Source organism: Perognathus longimembris, chromosome 22 (genome assembly GCF_023159225.1).
Source record: "Perognathus longimembris pacificus isolate PPM17 chromosome 22, ASM2315922v1, whole genome shotgun sequence".
Lineage (NCBI taxonomy): Eukaryota > Metazoa > Chordata > Mammalia > Rodentia > Heteromyidae > Perognathus > Perognathus longimembris.
The window spans coordinates 24,579,067-24,595,216 of NC_063182.1; the positions used below are offsets into that span (position 1 = coordinate 24,579,067).

Here is a 16,150-nt window from a genome sequence, read left to right on the forward strand (position 1 = left end):
TAAGGCATAATTAACTAAAACATTTTTATACTAATTTTATAGGCCAGGCAAGAGATCACTAATTAGGCTAAAATTTAAGAATATATAGATATAAACATGAATAAAATAAATAGGAGGAAGTTAGGACCTTTATTTTTTTATTTTTTATTTTTTTATTTTTGGCTAGTCCTGGGCCTTGGACTCAGGGCCTGAGCACTGTCCCTGGCTTCTTCCAGCTCAAGGCTAGCACTCTGCCACCTGAGCCACAGCGCCCCTTCTCCAGTTTTCCATATATGTGGTGCTGGGGAATTGAACCGCGAGCTTCATGTGTAGGAGGCAAGCGCTCTTGCCACTAGGCCATATTCCCAGCCCAGGACCTTTATTTTTTAATAAAACTAATTGTTATATACTTCAGATACCTATGTACCATTCTATTTGTTTTCATTAAGTTTAACTTAGGGTTTGTAATTCTGAGTTTTAATGTCAATCCAATCAACTGTGGTTATTTTTGCTAGGTAATAACAATATAAATTACAATACTATTACTCATAATCAACTTCGAGACTTGAAGTACTTAATGTGTAATGTTTGTTACCCAGCACTTAAATAAAAGTAATAACAATACAAAAGTACTTGGTCAGTACAGACTAGAATTCTTTTTCTTAAATTTGTCTTTTCATCTTTGTCTGTGGTACTGAGATTTGAAGGCTGAGCAAGGAAATACTCTACCCACCACTTGAATCATCCCTCCAGACCCTGAATAATTTTTTAAATGTAAGTTCTAATTTCCCAATAAAATTGAACAACGTACAAAGAATTCCATGTCTTCCAAACTCATATTCTCCCCAGCTGTCAATATTCTCATAGAAGGGCATATTTGTTATAATCAGTGAGCATATATTCACATGCCATAACCATCTAAAGGCCATGCTTTATATTTGGGGTTTATTGGGTAGCTTTTATATATGCATTTGGAAATATGCAAATGTGTTTCCAATATAAATAGTCCTGGAGTTACAAGGATAAAAACCATTTCAGTAAAATACTTTCTAATATTAATTACATTTAAGATGTTATATCTATCATTTCATGTAAAGTCTGGATAATTTAAAAAGAAGCTATGTATAATAGGATGCAGAAAGAAAAATATGGTTATTGAATTGAAATTCTTCTGTACAACTACTTAAGGTTTTTTTGGGAAAAAAAAGATAAAGAAGTAGTGATTCACATCTGTTACCAATTCAAATCAATGAAAATTTATTTGCTTCTGGAGAAACAAAAAAATACACCAAATATATTCTCAAAAAGATCTGTTTGCATTAATTTTGAGTTTTTTAAATGACAATGGTTGATTATATATTTTTCGTACATTTTATTGTATCATTATAGAGTAAAGCTAGAAATAACAGTAAAACACAACTCAGAAAATAACACCAATACATGCTGATTATATAATACAATTTTGAACAGTCAAGGGGCCACTAAAGAAATGAGGTGGGAAGGGGGGGAGATTAAAACCTTCCTAAAATAATGTAAAAGTGAAGAAGCTAACAGAAAGGAGTTTAAGAGAATAAACTAGTATCAGGATTTTGAAAACAATTCTAAAAATTGGGGAGTTTATTCTGTAGCTGCTGGCTCTTAAAGGAAATTAAGCAAAGACACAGAATGCTTAGAAGTCCAGATTTACAAGATATTTCATTTCCATAACCACTAAGAGAACAAGAGAAAGGACATCCTCACCTTTCATGAGGTAGGAGAGCTGAGTTTCACTGCTTGATTATATTTTAAAAATAGCAAACAGAATAATAAAATTTTCATGTCTAGACAATGTAAAATTGTTAAGCTCCTTTTAATTTTACCTGTATTATGGATGCTAGAAAGTACTTTTACTTTGGTTACTAACACAGCCAAAATTGTAGCCCCTTCTTGTCCTTGCGCATATGTGCTAGTCTTCAAACTTTGTTTGGTTTTGTTGTTATTTAATGTCAGGCCATAAATCTGGAAAAAATAAACCTGAGAGGACCTTTTTATGAACAAACAAAACTTGGTGCTTTTTGAACAGCTGCTAGGGGCACTGAAGGTTACTTTTCCTCACCATAAAACCTGTTTTGGGGCATGAAGAGGCCAAGGATCTACATGATACAATTAAACATAAGCTGGAAGTGTTCCATATTTGCTCATTGTTTTACTCAGCATTTTCCCTAATGGGGGGAAAACTTGTCCCCTGTCTGACCTTTGGTTAATTCTCTACTCTTGTGGTAATCTGATTAAACAATATATCAATTCTGTTGCTAAGCAACATGGGATAAAATGACCCTTTCTTTGGTTGGTAAATTTCATCTGAATGGGGACAAGCAGAAACATCTAATGGGAAGCCTTCATCTTTAGACTTCCCTGTGCTGTAAATGGAGACTTAGTGAAATAGTTATAAGAGATACTAGGTCATGTGAGAAAGCAGGCCTTCATACCACAGTGCTTCCTCCATCAAGGGAACCACTGCTCAGGGTAGATCTTGGCCTTCTGTATCTATACTATGTTACCCAAAGGTCCAAGGTAGAAAACATCCAGATGGCTGCAGCAAGGACATCTCATGCTAATGAGCTGTGGCTCCTGTCTTATGTCACCTTGAACAGACGGTTGTCAAGCGTATGCTAAGACTTGTAAAGCTGATGTTTCATTGAACCTAAATGACACAGTTGTCAGAAAATATTATTTGGGGGATATGGAAACATTTCCAAATCCAAATGAAAAGTTCAACTTATTCATAGCCAATTTTGCACAGGAAAGCCTCATTCTTTTGATATTTCACATGCTCTCTGGGACTGAAAGCAAGTGTGCTTGATTTCATACCAAGAAATGGTGAGACATCATACCATTGCCAGGTAGATTTTTAATTATGAATCACCGAAACAGCAGGACAAAAGATGAACTAGTGCAATAATGACACTTACTAGACACTATGTTGGAAAAGAACTTTACAACGTTCAAAGAAGGGGAGTGGGGAATGGTAAGAGGGAGAATATGAGGTAGTGTTTAAAAAGAAATGTACTCACTACCTTACTTATGTAACTGTAACCCCTCTGTTCGTCACCTTTACAATGAATTTTTTTATTTTTATTTATTTATTTATTTATTTTTGGCCAGTCCTGGGGCTTGGACTCAGGGCCTGAGCACTGTCCCTGGCTTCTTTTTGCTCAAGGCTAGCACTCTGCCACTTGAGCCACAGCGCCACTTCTGGCCATTTTCTGTATATGTGGTGCTGGGGAATCGAACCCAGGGCCTCATGTATACGAGGCAAGCACTCTTGCCACTAGGTCATATCCCCAGCCCTCAAATAAATTTTTTAAAAATTAAAAAAAGTTCCTTTATCAATTGGAGAGGTCTTTGGCATATGTTTTATAGTGCTGATTTGGAGACTTTGGAGATTTGTCATGCCTCCCTATATAAAGTGCATTGCCCTCTTCCTCTAACCACTTAAGTCACAAGTGTGTGTGTGTGTGTGTGTGTGTGTGTGCTCACTTCCAGTGAGAGATGCTACAAGCTGCCATTCTGATAGCATTGGTTTCTGTTATAAATCAACCAGAAGTGTCCTGTCTTTCATCAATAACAACCTTCTCACCTCACACTTGCCTTTAGGCTGCCAGTTTTGACTACAGGCCAAAGGCTGTTGTCTTCAAGAGAAATGACCAGGAAGCCCATTTCAGACCTTGCGGAAAAGACTATTGAGGCTCCAAGAATAAACTCATAGGGGGCAGGTTTCAGAATGTAAGCGAAAAGCCCACCAGACTTAAAATTCAGGATTTCTTGAACAACTTTGACCCAATAGCAAGAGACTGTGAAAGCAGATTACTGACACGGGGTCAGGGAGGAAAAAGGAAGACTTTGTGAAGGAGAAGGGACAGAGGTAACAGCAGCTGTGTTGAGTTTTATGGTTAAAATGTAAGAATCTGTCTTATAAATGTAAAGGCAAAATCTGCATTTATTAACACACCATTATGAAGTCTTTATACATATTGAATGATATTTTTGCATCTTGAATATAAATCAGTAAAAGAGAATAGACCACAGGTGTGTTGGGTAGCTTTCCTTGCTGTGACAATATACCTGAACAAACAATTTAAGAGACAAAGGATTTCTTTTGTCCTTAGTCCATGGTTTCAGCCCTTGGTTGGCTGGCACCTTTGCCAGTGAGGAGCATGCAGTGGCGCAAAGTGGCCCATGACATGGTGAGAAGGCAGAGATTTAAAGATCAAGGAAGGGTGCAGGGCAAGGTATTGTTCTCAAGGACAGCTCCATCCTCTCAGTACCTACTTCCTACAACCAGGCCCCACCTCTGAAAAGTTTCTACACCTCCAAATAATGCCAAAGAATTCACCAAGGTAACCCACTGACAACAATGAAGTCAGAGCTCTCACAACCCAGTCTCTTCCCCAAAGCCCCAGCTCTGAATATTGCATGGAGAACTAAGCATTTAACATATGAGCCTTTTGGCAGACACTGCATGTTCAAACTACAACAATATGTATTCTGCAGATACAAAAAAATATACTTGTCTTCCAGTGTCTTGCTTGTTTCACTCAAATATAATGACTTCCTATTCCATCCATGTTGCTGGAAATAACAGGATTGGATATAGTCTCTGATCTTGTTACATACACAGTGACACAGATGTATACCCTATACACAACACACTCACTATATATGTGTGTATATATAAATACACATTTGTATAGTTTTGTACAACTATGGTATGTATCAAAATGACTAGAAGAGCATGAAATTTACAACATCTAAAAATGATTAATTATTGAAGAGATGGAATATTTTTACTCTGGTTTGCTTAATGTACCTCATAAAGATGTACAAATAAACAAAATTTGTTTGAGAACACTGCCACTATAATTTTTCAAAGAAATTTGCAACGACAGGTTAAGAAAATAACATTCATATGTGTGTAAATGAGTATGTCTCTACCAGGTAAACAAGCCAATGCTGGACTTTTACCACTGACAAGAAATTGAAAATCAGTTGACTAGAAGCATATTCATCTCACAAGTAGCACAAAACACAATGTAAATAGGTCTTTTCTTAACATAGCACATTAAAATCTTAGCAAATCTAAAGAAGGTGCTGAGAAGAACTGAGCCCCTCCTACTCGGAGACAAGGGATACAAATGGCATTGATTGCTCCAACTGGGAAAAAAAGAAACACCCATCATATTCTGTTTGTTTCTGGGTGCTAGGGACTGAAGTGGGGATTTCCTGCATACTACGCATGTGCTGTACCACTGGGCCACATCTCTAGTCCACATAATGCTTAATTTTCTGATGAAATTAAGATTTGTGGGAGAAAGCATCAGTATATCCTATGTCTCTGAAACTGAGAGACTTTTGAGAGTGAAATGGAGTGCTATTAAAAATCATGTAAGTCGGGCTGGGGATATGGCCTAGTGGCAAGAGTGTTCCCCTCGTATACATGAAGCCCTGGGTTCAATTCCCCAGCACCACATATACAGAAAATGGCCAGAAGTGGCGCTGTGGCTCAAGTGGCAGAGTGCTAGCCTTGAGCAAAAAGAAGCCAGGGACAGTGCTCAGACCCTGAGACCAAGGCCCAGGACTGGCAAAAAACAAAAAGCAAAATTTTAAAAAAATCATGTAAGTCAACAGGTTAGAAAAAAACACCTGCCCAGGTAAACTGTGATAAATGCCTATAATAAAAATATTTTCCAAGGAGGAAGAACAAAGAAACTGCACATTAGCCATGAATGCTTGTACTGTAGCTGGGGGGCGGGGGGGAGTGGAGAGGCAGGGAAGTGCTCTTAGCCAGTTCCCATGAGAACTGGAGGAAATATTTGTAGGTGACAAGAGCTTTGCCTAAAACACACTAGAAACATTACCATGTTTCACCACTTAGAAAAGGATTCCTTCTTACAGGTCTTCTCAAAGTCTATTTTAATGATAAAACTTCAGGCAGGTCCTCCAACTTGAAAAAGGACTTGTTTACACTTAGAAGTCATAATGTTTCAATTTTATTAAGTCAAATTTCTTTTATGACAAAAGTGCTGTCATAAGAGATAAGTTCAAAGGAAGCTTTGCTGATGATAAACACCTATGTCCTCTCCTTCCACTGAGTTTCTATAATCCATATGCCAGACCACTTAGGAACTCTCCTACAGCATAAACCCACCCTGGATTCCAAGAGGCTCAGATGCAGTGATTGGGAGTCTCTAACTTGGCTCAATGCAGGGATGCCTAACAATTTTAAACACAGTAATAATAGCCAAGCACCAATGGCTCACTCCTATAATCCTGGCTACTCAGGAGGCTGAGATCTCAGGATCATGGTTTAAAAGCCAGCCTTGGCAGTAAAGCTTATAAGACTCTTATCTCAATTAACTACCAAAAAGTTGGAAGTGGAGCTGTAGTTCAAGTGGTAGACAGAGTACTAGCCTTCAGAAAAATAAATCAAGGACAGTAATCATGCCCTGAGTTCAATCCCCAAGACCAGAACAAATAAGTACAGTAATATTAAATAAGTTTACACAGAGATCTCTTTTATTACCGTTAGTTAGTTTTACAAAGGGAGCCAGTTCATTTAGTTATATCTTTGTATACATATAAGGTACCTTGCTCACACCTCTGAATTACTCTCCTTTATCCCCACCCTATTTTGGATTATTTAAATTTGTTCATTGCACATGAAAATAAATAATTTTTATCCTCTGTAGCAGATTAGCCTTAGTACTCCATAAGACATGTCCACGTCCTAGTCCCGGGTCTGTACAAATGTGACCCATTTGGAAATAATCAAGGATTTTGTGTTGAGAACATTGTAGATTGAGGGTGGATCCTAAACCCTATGATTGGTATCTTTATAAGACAAAGGAGATGAGATGAAGTACAGAAACAGGGGGCCGTCCAGGGGCTGAAATGAGTTTTTCTCTTTCACTACTGTGTGCACTATTCTGGGTTTTGAAACTCAGGGGAACAAAGCGTCTTGGTCTTGCTGGGCAGCAAGTGAAGACATTGATATTATAGATGACAGCAGCACTATTTCTACTGCTTCTCACAGTTGTACAAGTGTCCCACACAGCTTCTAGGCACCATCAGCCTTAAATTTGCTGTAGGTGTTTTCTCCCTCTAGTTCCCTTTAATCATCTTGAGTCCCACTGGATGGACGTCCTCCTTATTCGTCTCATATTCCTCTACACTCTACACTCACACTTACAATCCTAGTCCAAGCCCTCAAAACCGTATTACCTCCTGATACAGGGCTTTCCTCTCACTTCAAACTGTCTCCATTGAGTTGCTATATGAATTATATGTATAAATCTGCAAACCTCATCTGAATGTATGTACATAAATTCATATGTATAAAATACGTGTATGTAAATTAATGATCCAGCATGTTCTACCTAGCCAAAGTTCAGTACATCTGTTATTCATGGATAGATAGAACTTAAACAACTTAACTCAGGTTGTTTCTAACAATAAAGTATCTCTTCTTATATTAAATAGAAATTTCACAAGTGTGAAAGTAAAATAAATTTGTTAGGCTGAGTTGGAGTTAGCAGTTACAACCTTTTCATATTTTTTATATTCCCACAATGTAATATTTTTTCTCTTTATTTTTTAAGCATGTGGCATCTCCTTCTTCTGAAACTTGTATTATGTTTTATGGCAGAGATGTTTGCAGAGAATAATTTACAATAAGAAAGACAGTGGTATGTATACAGTGAGATCCAGACTCAGATTTGTGGCGATCAGGGAATGATGAACACGACTGCATACTATCCACAAGGTAGAGGCTTCACAGTTCACGTGATTTCATCTGGTGACAGAGTGGGCACGGCGTTTCTCATGATGATTTGAGCCTGTACATTTCTGATAAGAATGCCACAAAATGGCATGTAGTTCCTGGTGCCTGTCAGGAAGCACATGATACTTCCTCCACAAGGATCATTTTGTTACAGTGGTATTGATCATGTTTCTCCACATTTGAGCTCCATTTTTCCCTTTGCAAGGCCATGCACAGAAATTCTTTATCCTACTCCATATCATATTTTTAACACATACAGCTTTCACATCTACTGATGATCGCTTCATATAGTAATTTTGACTGTGGTGTTTGTTAAAAGTGTTTTTTTTTTCTATTTCTATCTTCACTTCTGCATGTGTGCACTGAAATTCTACCATAAAAACCTGTAAAGTGGGCTCTGGTGGCTCACACCTATAGTGCTAGCTACTCAGGAGGCTGAGATCTCAGGATCAATGTTCCAAGCCAGCCTATGCAGACAAATCCTCAAGAGTCTGATACTCAATTAAGCAGCAAACAACAACAAAACAACCAAAAGTGGAGCTCAGATGGTAGAGTACCAGCTGTGAGCAAAAAACACAACAACAAAAAAAACCCAAGTGATTTTTGTCTTTCTAAGGAATAACACTCTTTGAATTCTTCCTTGAATCTACCTTCAGTTAATATATTTTAATATAATTGCATACCATCCAATGTATTTACTTATAGGTAACAAACCAAATTTAGCTTCCACACTTAAGGGGAAAATACGTATTCTTTCTCTCTCTGGGACTGATTTTGCTTAATTGTTTTCCAGATCTTTCAATGTTCAGCAAAATAAAACACCAGGAAGCAGGTACTTGAAAGGGGTGGGGGTGGGGCATCAAGGGGACAAGGGTAGACAAAGGAAGAGGGAAAGAAAGGGAAAATGCAGTCAAGAATCCAATGCATATCCTATAAAATTAAGAAGGGGGAGGGGAGTGAAGGTGTTAGGGGAGGGATATGTGGGAATGCTGGAAGGGGTAATATTAATCTGATACACTGCATTCCTAAACTGCTTTGTTAAATGGCAACTCCTTTGTACAACCACTTAAAGACAGTAAACACTTAAAAGCCATGTGAGAGCTCAAGGACCTGAGTTTAAGCTCCAATACACACACACACACACACACACACACACACACACACACACACACACACACACACAGGTGAAAATGGAATCAGGTAACTTGAAGGGATTAATGAGGTTGTGATAGAGAGATGGCAGTGCGGAGAATGATAGCACAGGTGACATTAAGGAATGGTTCGCATTGTACTCACGAATTGATGCGTTTAATTAAAAGCTTTTTGCATGATATTTAAAGATAATAATTAAAAAAGAAAACATATACCTTCTCTCCTCGTACGTGTCCATTTAATTATTTACTGATCACTATGAAGTCACAGATACATAATTCATTCCATCTGTTAGCAGTCATTGTAATTATTATTTGTTTTGTTGCTACAATTATGGAATTTTTGGCCATTAGGAATTCACTTGAGTTTTCTTCTCTGTCATTTTGACCCCTTGCCGGGGAGTTTTGAGTACTTCCTCAGCTACTGGCAATGCAAAATGTTCTAGTCTCATCTTGTGTTTTTCCACCTTAACCATTTCCTCAGGGTCTATAGTTACTTGTTAAGGAAATTTTTGTTTAAAAGCAAATACAAGGAACTTAGTTGTGCCGACTACTCTCGGGTGTTCTCAGCACATACATGTAGAAAACACACACACGCACATGCACGAGATCTTCTTGTATATTTCTGAAGGACAGTAAAATCCATCTTGGCACCTTTTTAATTTTATGCCCATTCCCTATTATCACCTCCTGTTTTTCTCAATCTTGTGCAGACTAGACTTAGTAGTTTCTGGCTTGTTCTTCCTCTGTTCCTTTTGCATGAGTGAGTAGACACCCTATTTTGTTACATCTCCTTCATACTGTGGGTACTCTATCGCAATCTGGTTAAGCAACTTTAAAACTATATCCTATAACATTTTCCCTATCACTTTCTAGAAGTTTTCCTTATTCTGTTCTTTATAGCTACATAGAATCCCCTCAAGTGGATATACCATAGTATTCAATCATTGCCCTATTTGTTGATATTTAGGTTGTTTCTAATATCGAATACTTATAAAATGCTATAATAAATAGTTGTATGCCCACATATGTACAACTGTGGGGGACATATCTATTATAAATTTCAATTTTTTAGTCTAATTATATTTCAAACTTGGTGATAAAATATAATTGAGAGCACTTCGAAAACTACAGAAGTAGTCTCAAAAATGCTAACATTTATTAGTATTAGTCTCTAATTTAATTGTAGCTTCCCTTGAGACAGTTCAACTCAATAAATATTTCTTCTCTGCTACTAGACTCATATTTAATTTTTAGAATCATCTTCTTTCTGTTTGAATTCTAAAATTCTCTTTTCTTTAGTTTCCTGGCAGTAGTAATGTTTGAGTTTGAGGCCTTGTGCTTCCTAGGAAAATATTCAAGTATTTGAATTACATATCTAATCCTTTCTCCTTTTGTTATCTTTTGATAGCATCTTGTGTTTTTGCCCAGGTGACCTGGACCATAAACCTCTTAATTATGCCTCCCACACAGCTAAGATTACAAGCATACACAACGGTGTCCAGCTTGTTGGTTGCAGTAAGATTTCACGTACTTTTTATCCAGCCTAGCCTGAAACCCTGACTTTTCTGATCACTGCATCCCACGTAGTTAGAGTAATAGGACTAAACTATTGTATCTAAATTGTACCTACTGTGGTCTAAATCTAACGTTCATGCTCCTGCTGGAGCAGTTGCATCCCAAACTCAGCTTCCTGAGAGCAGCTCTTAAGTCACCCCTAGTCTCAACTCCTGAACAGCTGGTATTGAGAATTTGCAATGGTTTCTACCCAATCTATTGGGGAATCTCTGTTCTCTGATCATGCCCCTATCATGGGCTTAAGGAATCCTACAATGACTCTGCTTACCAGGAGATTGCTTTAGGATTGGAAATCTATTAGGGAGCATTTGGTTTACTTTGTCTTTTCTTGTAGTGTACAAACACCATGAAACTACTACCAGGTCTAGTGTAATTCACCATGAAACTACTACCAGGTCTAGCCTAGTCTCAGTTGATAATAACCAAAGTTTTGATGAGACAAGCATCCTAAATTCTATCACTTTAGTAGATTTAAAGCAGCAAGTTGATGTAACCAAAAACTTGATTCTACTAAAAGATAGTTTCTGGTATGACTCCAAATACCCATCTTATGTATGTGTCCAGTTGTATCATTAGTCACATGTGCTGCAGAGTCTAAGTTTTCATCAGTTTGGTGGGAACATGCTGTGTGAGCTGTGTGAGTCAGAATTGTGGAACCTGAGCTAAAACTCTCTTTCTCATGAACAGAGGATCAAATAAATATCAAAGTACATCTTTGAACCCATGCTTTTAAAAATTAAAATACTACAATTAATTCCTTAAATATAAGCAAGAAAACAAAGTTTGTCACCAACACAGAAAAAAATGTACATTCTTACCTCCTCGATCTCGGGCAGCTAAACTTTGACCCCTTCTTAATGTAATGTCCAATTGGTACATTCCGGGATCAGCCAAAGGGACATCTGCATTACTGGTTCCAACAGTATTGATCTTCTAGAAGAAATACACACAATACTCAATTTATTATCTTCTTCTAATTTCTCCAAAGATGGACCATATTTAAGCTAGGCCAAACAACAATAATTGTTCAATAGAATCAATCATCTTGTGATTTCAGACAATATCCTAATGACCCAGTATACTAAAGCTAAGTCATGAAATTCTTGACTCACAAACATGCTATTTTCTGAAATATTCTATTTTAACCCATTGACAGCTAACCAATGTGATATGGCATAAGTTTCCCACACAAGACACTACACGATTCATTTAAGGAAATTAGCATAGGAAGAGGCTGTGAAGTAAAATCACAATCAAAGATGAATGGAAAAATAAAGGTGTATAAAGAAGTTGACTTCCTCATAATTGAAAATTAAAGTTAAAATGATTTATTCAGGAGACTTTGTTGACTCATTCATCTATGCAAAAGATAGCATACTGATGGATCACATACTTCTATTTTAGGTCCAATGTAAAATGTGATATAATTATAGAGAGATAAATTCTCCCAGCCTTGTGAGAGTGTAAGAAACAAATTCCCAGTAGTTTAAATTTCTAATGCTGCTTTCTATGAAAAGAAAGTGCACAAGCTATTTCCAGATCCAATTCCTTTGCAAGTTACCCCTATGGAATTTTTTAACAATACTTTACTCTTAATAAGCTAGGCCTAGAGTTACAGACACATTTGCAGGAGGAAGCAGTGAATTAAAGTAACATAGAAGAAACAGCCAGTAAAAATTTTACAGGTCATATTTTATAGGGTCTGCCACTTTGTATTCAGCAGGAAAGCTTGCTTTTTTCCCCATCTTTGATGTTTTCAATTCTTATGATTTTTTAATTCAAAGAGGAATGGCCTATTGTCTTAAAATTTAGCTCCCTAATTCACATGAAGTGTAATTATAAAGCAGCATTATAAACCTTTATTGAGATGTGATTCACATATCATAAATTAATCCTTTCAATAAATCAGTATTTTTCATATGGTTTTAATGTCAAGATAAGCAGCTTTCATTGTGAAGCAATTATTACTTTGAACAAAAAGCCACATAAGTTGAGTGACAAGCTGAACTCATCACCTCTCCTCTGGTACAATAAAGGATCATTCTCTCCTCGCAGTATCCTTGCTTCTATAAACGGCAGCACAAGTTCACAGTACCAGGCACTCAGGCTAGAAATTGCTGAGCCATCTTTGACTGCTCCAGTTCCTCCCACTCACAGCCAAATGGCTGCCAAAGCACACACACTCCATTTTTGTATTACATCTTCAACTTGTGTTCATTATTTTTAATAATCACATTAAGTACTCACACAGATCCTTTAAATGCCACCATGTTAAACAAGTCTTAAAGATTTGGTTTTATGAAAACTATTATAAGATGATTATTCAATAAAAGAGTTTTGGTTTTATAGGAAGACTATTCTAATCTAGGAAATAAACTCATAAGGGTGCACAATTTTCTTATATTACTCTTTGTTGAAGATCTATAAAGCTGGGTTGTATATTATAGATGACCTGCAACCATTTATAATAAAACTAGTTTGTTGTAATAAGTCAATGCTGTCTGTTTGAACCTTAATAGTTTTACAGTTTTGTTAATATTTAATTTGTAAATTGCTTTTGAGTTTTAGTTGGACAGTAGTAAAGCACCTACCTAGGATGCACAAGGCCCTGCCTGGGTGCGATGGCCAGCAAAACAATTAAATAAGGCTTCTTATCAACACTAGTTTGCATAAGGATCTCTAACGAAGTTGTTTCAGCTATTGGCAATTTGTTCTCCACTCGTGAAATCTAATGGGATTTGTTACCTTTTCTTTTTAATCACTAGGACCCTAAGAATAGAATCCTTATAATCCTTCCCTATACAATTTTACAGGAAGTTACAATTGATCAAAACTGGCATTTAAATTGAAATCCTGTCCACTCAGGAATTATTAAAAAAAAGTGACTGCAGTATAATCAAGTTATTAAGTCATGATGCATTTAAGAACAAAAGACCAATTATTATGGTGGATAATCTGAAGAGTCCTCAGAGATGATATGGAACTGGGTCTGAAATTATGGGTAGAATTCTGACAAATGAAGGTTTGATGGAAGGGAGCATCAGAGCAGTGGTGAACAGTTTAACAAAGAGAGTATGATGTATCACAGGACTCATGATGAATAAGGTGGGAAGAACATTGAAGGAGTGACTCCAGACAGAGAGCTTCAGCCTGGGAGCACCATAAAACCAACACAGGCTACAACAAAGCCTCATTTAACAAATACTGCCCATCTTTCATGCTTTACGCCCTGGGCTAAGTGCTTATACTTTGGAGATAAACAACACTGGGCCTTTTCTTTCCCCTCTGTATGACAATCGAATGTGGGTACAGGGATTATTTTAAAAGCTTTTATTACAGTTCAATTTAGTTACAAGTACATAATCTAGTGGAAGGCAAGAGAAACAAAAGATGGATTTGGTAGATATTGAGGCAATGCAATCAAATGAATTTGCCAACTGACAAGATGTGGCAGATTTGGGGAATGGGTGAGTCATTTTGAGCAGTTTCACTTGAGCACCTGGGAGGAGAAAGTACAGCAGCCAAAAACAGAAATGAGAGGAAGAGCAAATTCCAGGCCACTGAAGTATCAATCTCCAAAGGTACTCCTGTAAAGGAACATGAAAAGACCTCTCTCCTCAGGCTTGCTGTAATGATTACAAGACACAATCAGGAGGTGATTAGGGAAGAACAGTAGGATTTATTGTAAAAGATCTTCTAGGAGAGATGGGAGAGAATAATGGAAGGGATGACATGAATCAAGATGCACTGTACTCATAAACCAACATGTTGAACTGAAACCCTTGTACAACCAAGGATAATTATAATAAAATTATTTTTCCAAAGATGTATTGAAAACAATGTTTCCAAAGTACTAGGCACACTTACAGCTCTAACACAAACATGGCTACTTGCAATCTTAAATACCTTGAATGATACACTCAGCTTATTATTTTCTCTGGTGGTCTGTTATTGAGATGGAGGAAACAACCCTCCACAGCATTTATCACAATTATAAAGAATTGATGCACAGGTCTATGCAGTTATTTTTAATCCCTACCTTCCTCCTAAACTGCAAACTCTGTGCAAGCTGAGGCCATGTCTGTTTATTCCTGGTACCTCTGTGACATATCCCTGATGTTTAACAGAGTTCTTGGTAAGGGACAGGGGCTCAGTGTGGATTTCTAAATGCAGGAATCCAAACATTAACATCTCCTTTGAGCAGTTTTGGAAATTAGAGAAAGAGCAGCCGTGTAAAGGAATGATTGGCATGGAGTCTCAGGCAGTGAAAGGTCAGTTGGAGAGGACACAGAGGCACTCCACGGACGTTCCGTCACCTACCCTTCACGTATTCCACGGTGGCTTTTGACCTCAGACATTCCCAAAGAAGAACTTCACATTCTAGTTGCTTTTAGCTAAAGGTGCTAGAAACTAGAATCAATCTATCAAACCAACAAACAAAAATTCTCTTTTGTAGATAGGTTACCCTTCAGCTATCTCTTATTGCTGTAACAAAAAAAAATAATGGAAGGTGGTAATTTATGAAGGAAGGAGGCTTATTTAGGTTCACAGTTCCAGAGGCCAGGACAGCCATGGCATCTGCCTGACATCTGATAAGGATCAACAATCTCCTTCGGGGTGAGAATTCATGTGATATCTGTTAAAGGCCCACTTCCCATCAGCAAGCAAATTTCAACATGAGTTGAACCACATTTCAACATTCAAACCAGATTAATACCTATCCTATTAAGTTCTTCCTAGTACTCAAAATCAGCCTTTCCTGCCTCAGATGCCCAATTTCTTTTTCTTTCTTTCTGATCCTTGGGTCTAACTTTCTACATTCCAAATGGTAGATCAAATAATCATTGAGGGCATCAAGGGATAAATTTAAGGCAATACTATGTGCTCTGTGGAATTAGTTTCTTTTTTAAAAAAATGTTTCATCGATTGCTTTTAATTTAGCTATCTCTTACTACTCTAGTTTTGTAACATTGCAGAAATGCAGATTGACTAACTCCATGTATATGATTGCAAACCCTTTTGACGGTAGTTTCTCTATGGTAAGAAGACTGGAAAACTATAAAGTACAGTAACTCTTTTCTAGAATTGTTATATACATGAAGCTAGAAGAGAGCACTGATTTCCTAACATGCTTTGTTCAGGAACTATCTGGTTCTTCTGAGCTAAGAAAGCTGTGGTGAAGTGTGCTGTCTGATTCCTGCTATCACAGATAATGCATAGCAATCAGCAGCAGCTAAGGCATATGGTGGGTGACATATTTCTATGCCACTTTAGTATCCAACCTTGGTCTTCTTTCCTTCTTTCAGTTTAGATCTGAAGGAAATTCTGCAGCCTAGAAGCCTTAAGTCGATGATTGATAGTGAAAATGGATGCAGAGAAGAGATTTCAAGGAAGAGGCTGTCTGGATTATCTGGTTAATATTAGAGGACATGATGCCGAAACTGGAAGAAGGTGAAGTAGCTATTTAATTACCTGAGAATGAAGAGCCTGACTACAGGCAAGCCTTTGGTAAACTGAATGACTGCTCTGATAAAACATTTTGAAGGGCATAAGGAAAGGAAGAGAGAGGTAACCTAAAAGATTAAAAAGAAATGACCAACTCAAAACTTTAGTTTTAATAATT

General features: G+C 37.3%; 1 protein-coding gene across 11 annotated transcripts in view; it reads right to left on the reverse strand.

The window, feature by feature from the left end:
• The window catches only part of Mctp1 (multiple C2 and transmembrane domain containing 1), a 346,766-nt gene that overhangs the window by 267,064 nt on the left and 63,552 nt on the right, over positions 1–16,150 (reverse strand). For all 11 annotated transcript variants that reach the window (XM_048331271.1, XM_048331270.1, XM_048331275.1 and 8 more), the window contains exon 2: positions 11,346–11,460. In XM_048331271.1, coding sequence (XP_048187228.1) covers positions 11,346–11,406 — 61 coding nt within the window. In that variant the 5' untranslated portion in view covers positions 11,407–11,460. The remainder of the gene's footprint in view (positions 1–11,345; positions 11,461–16,150) is intronic.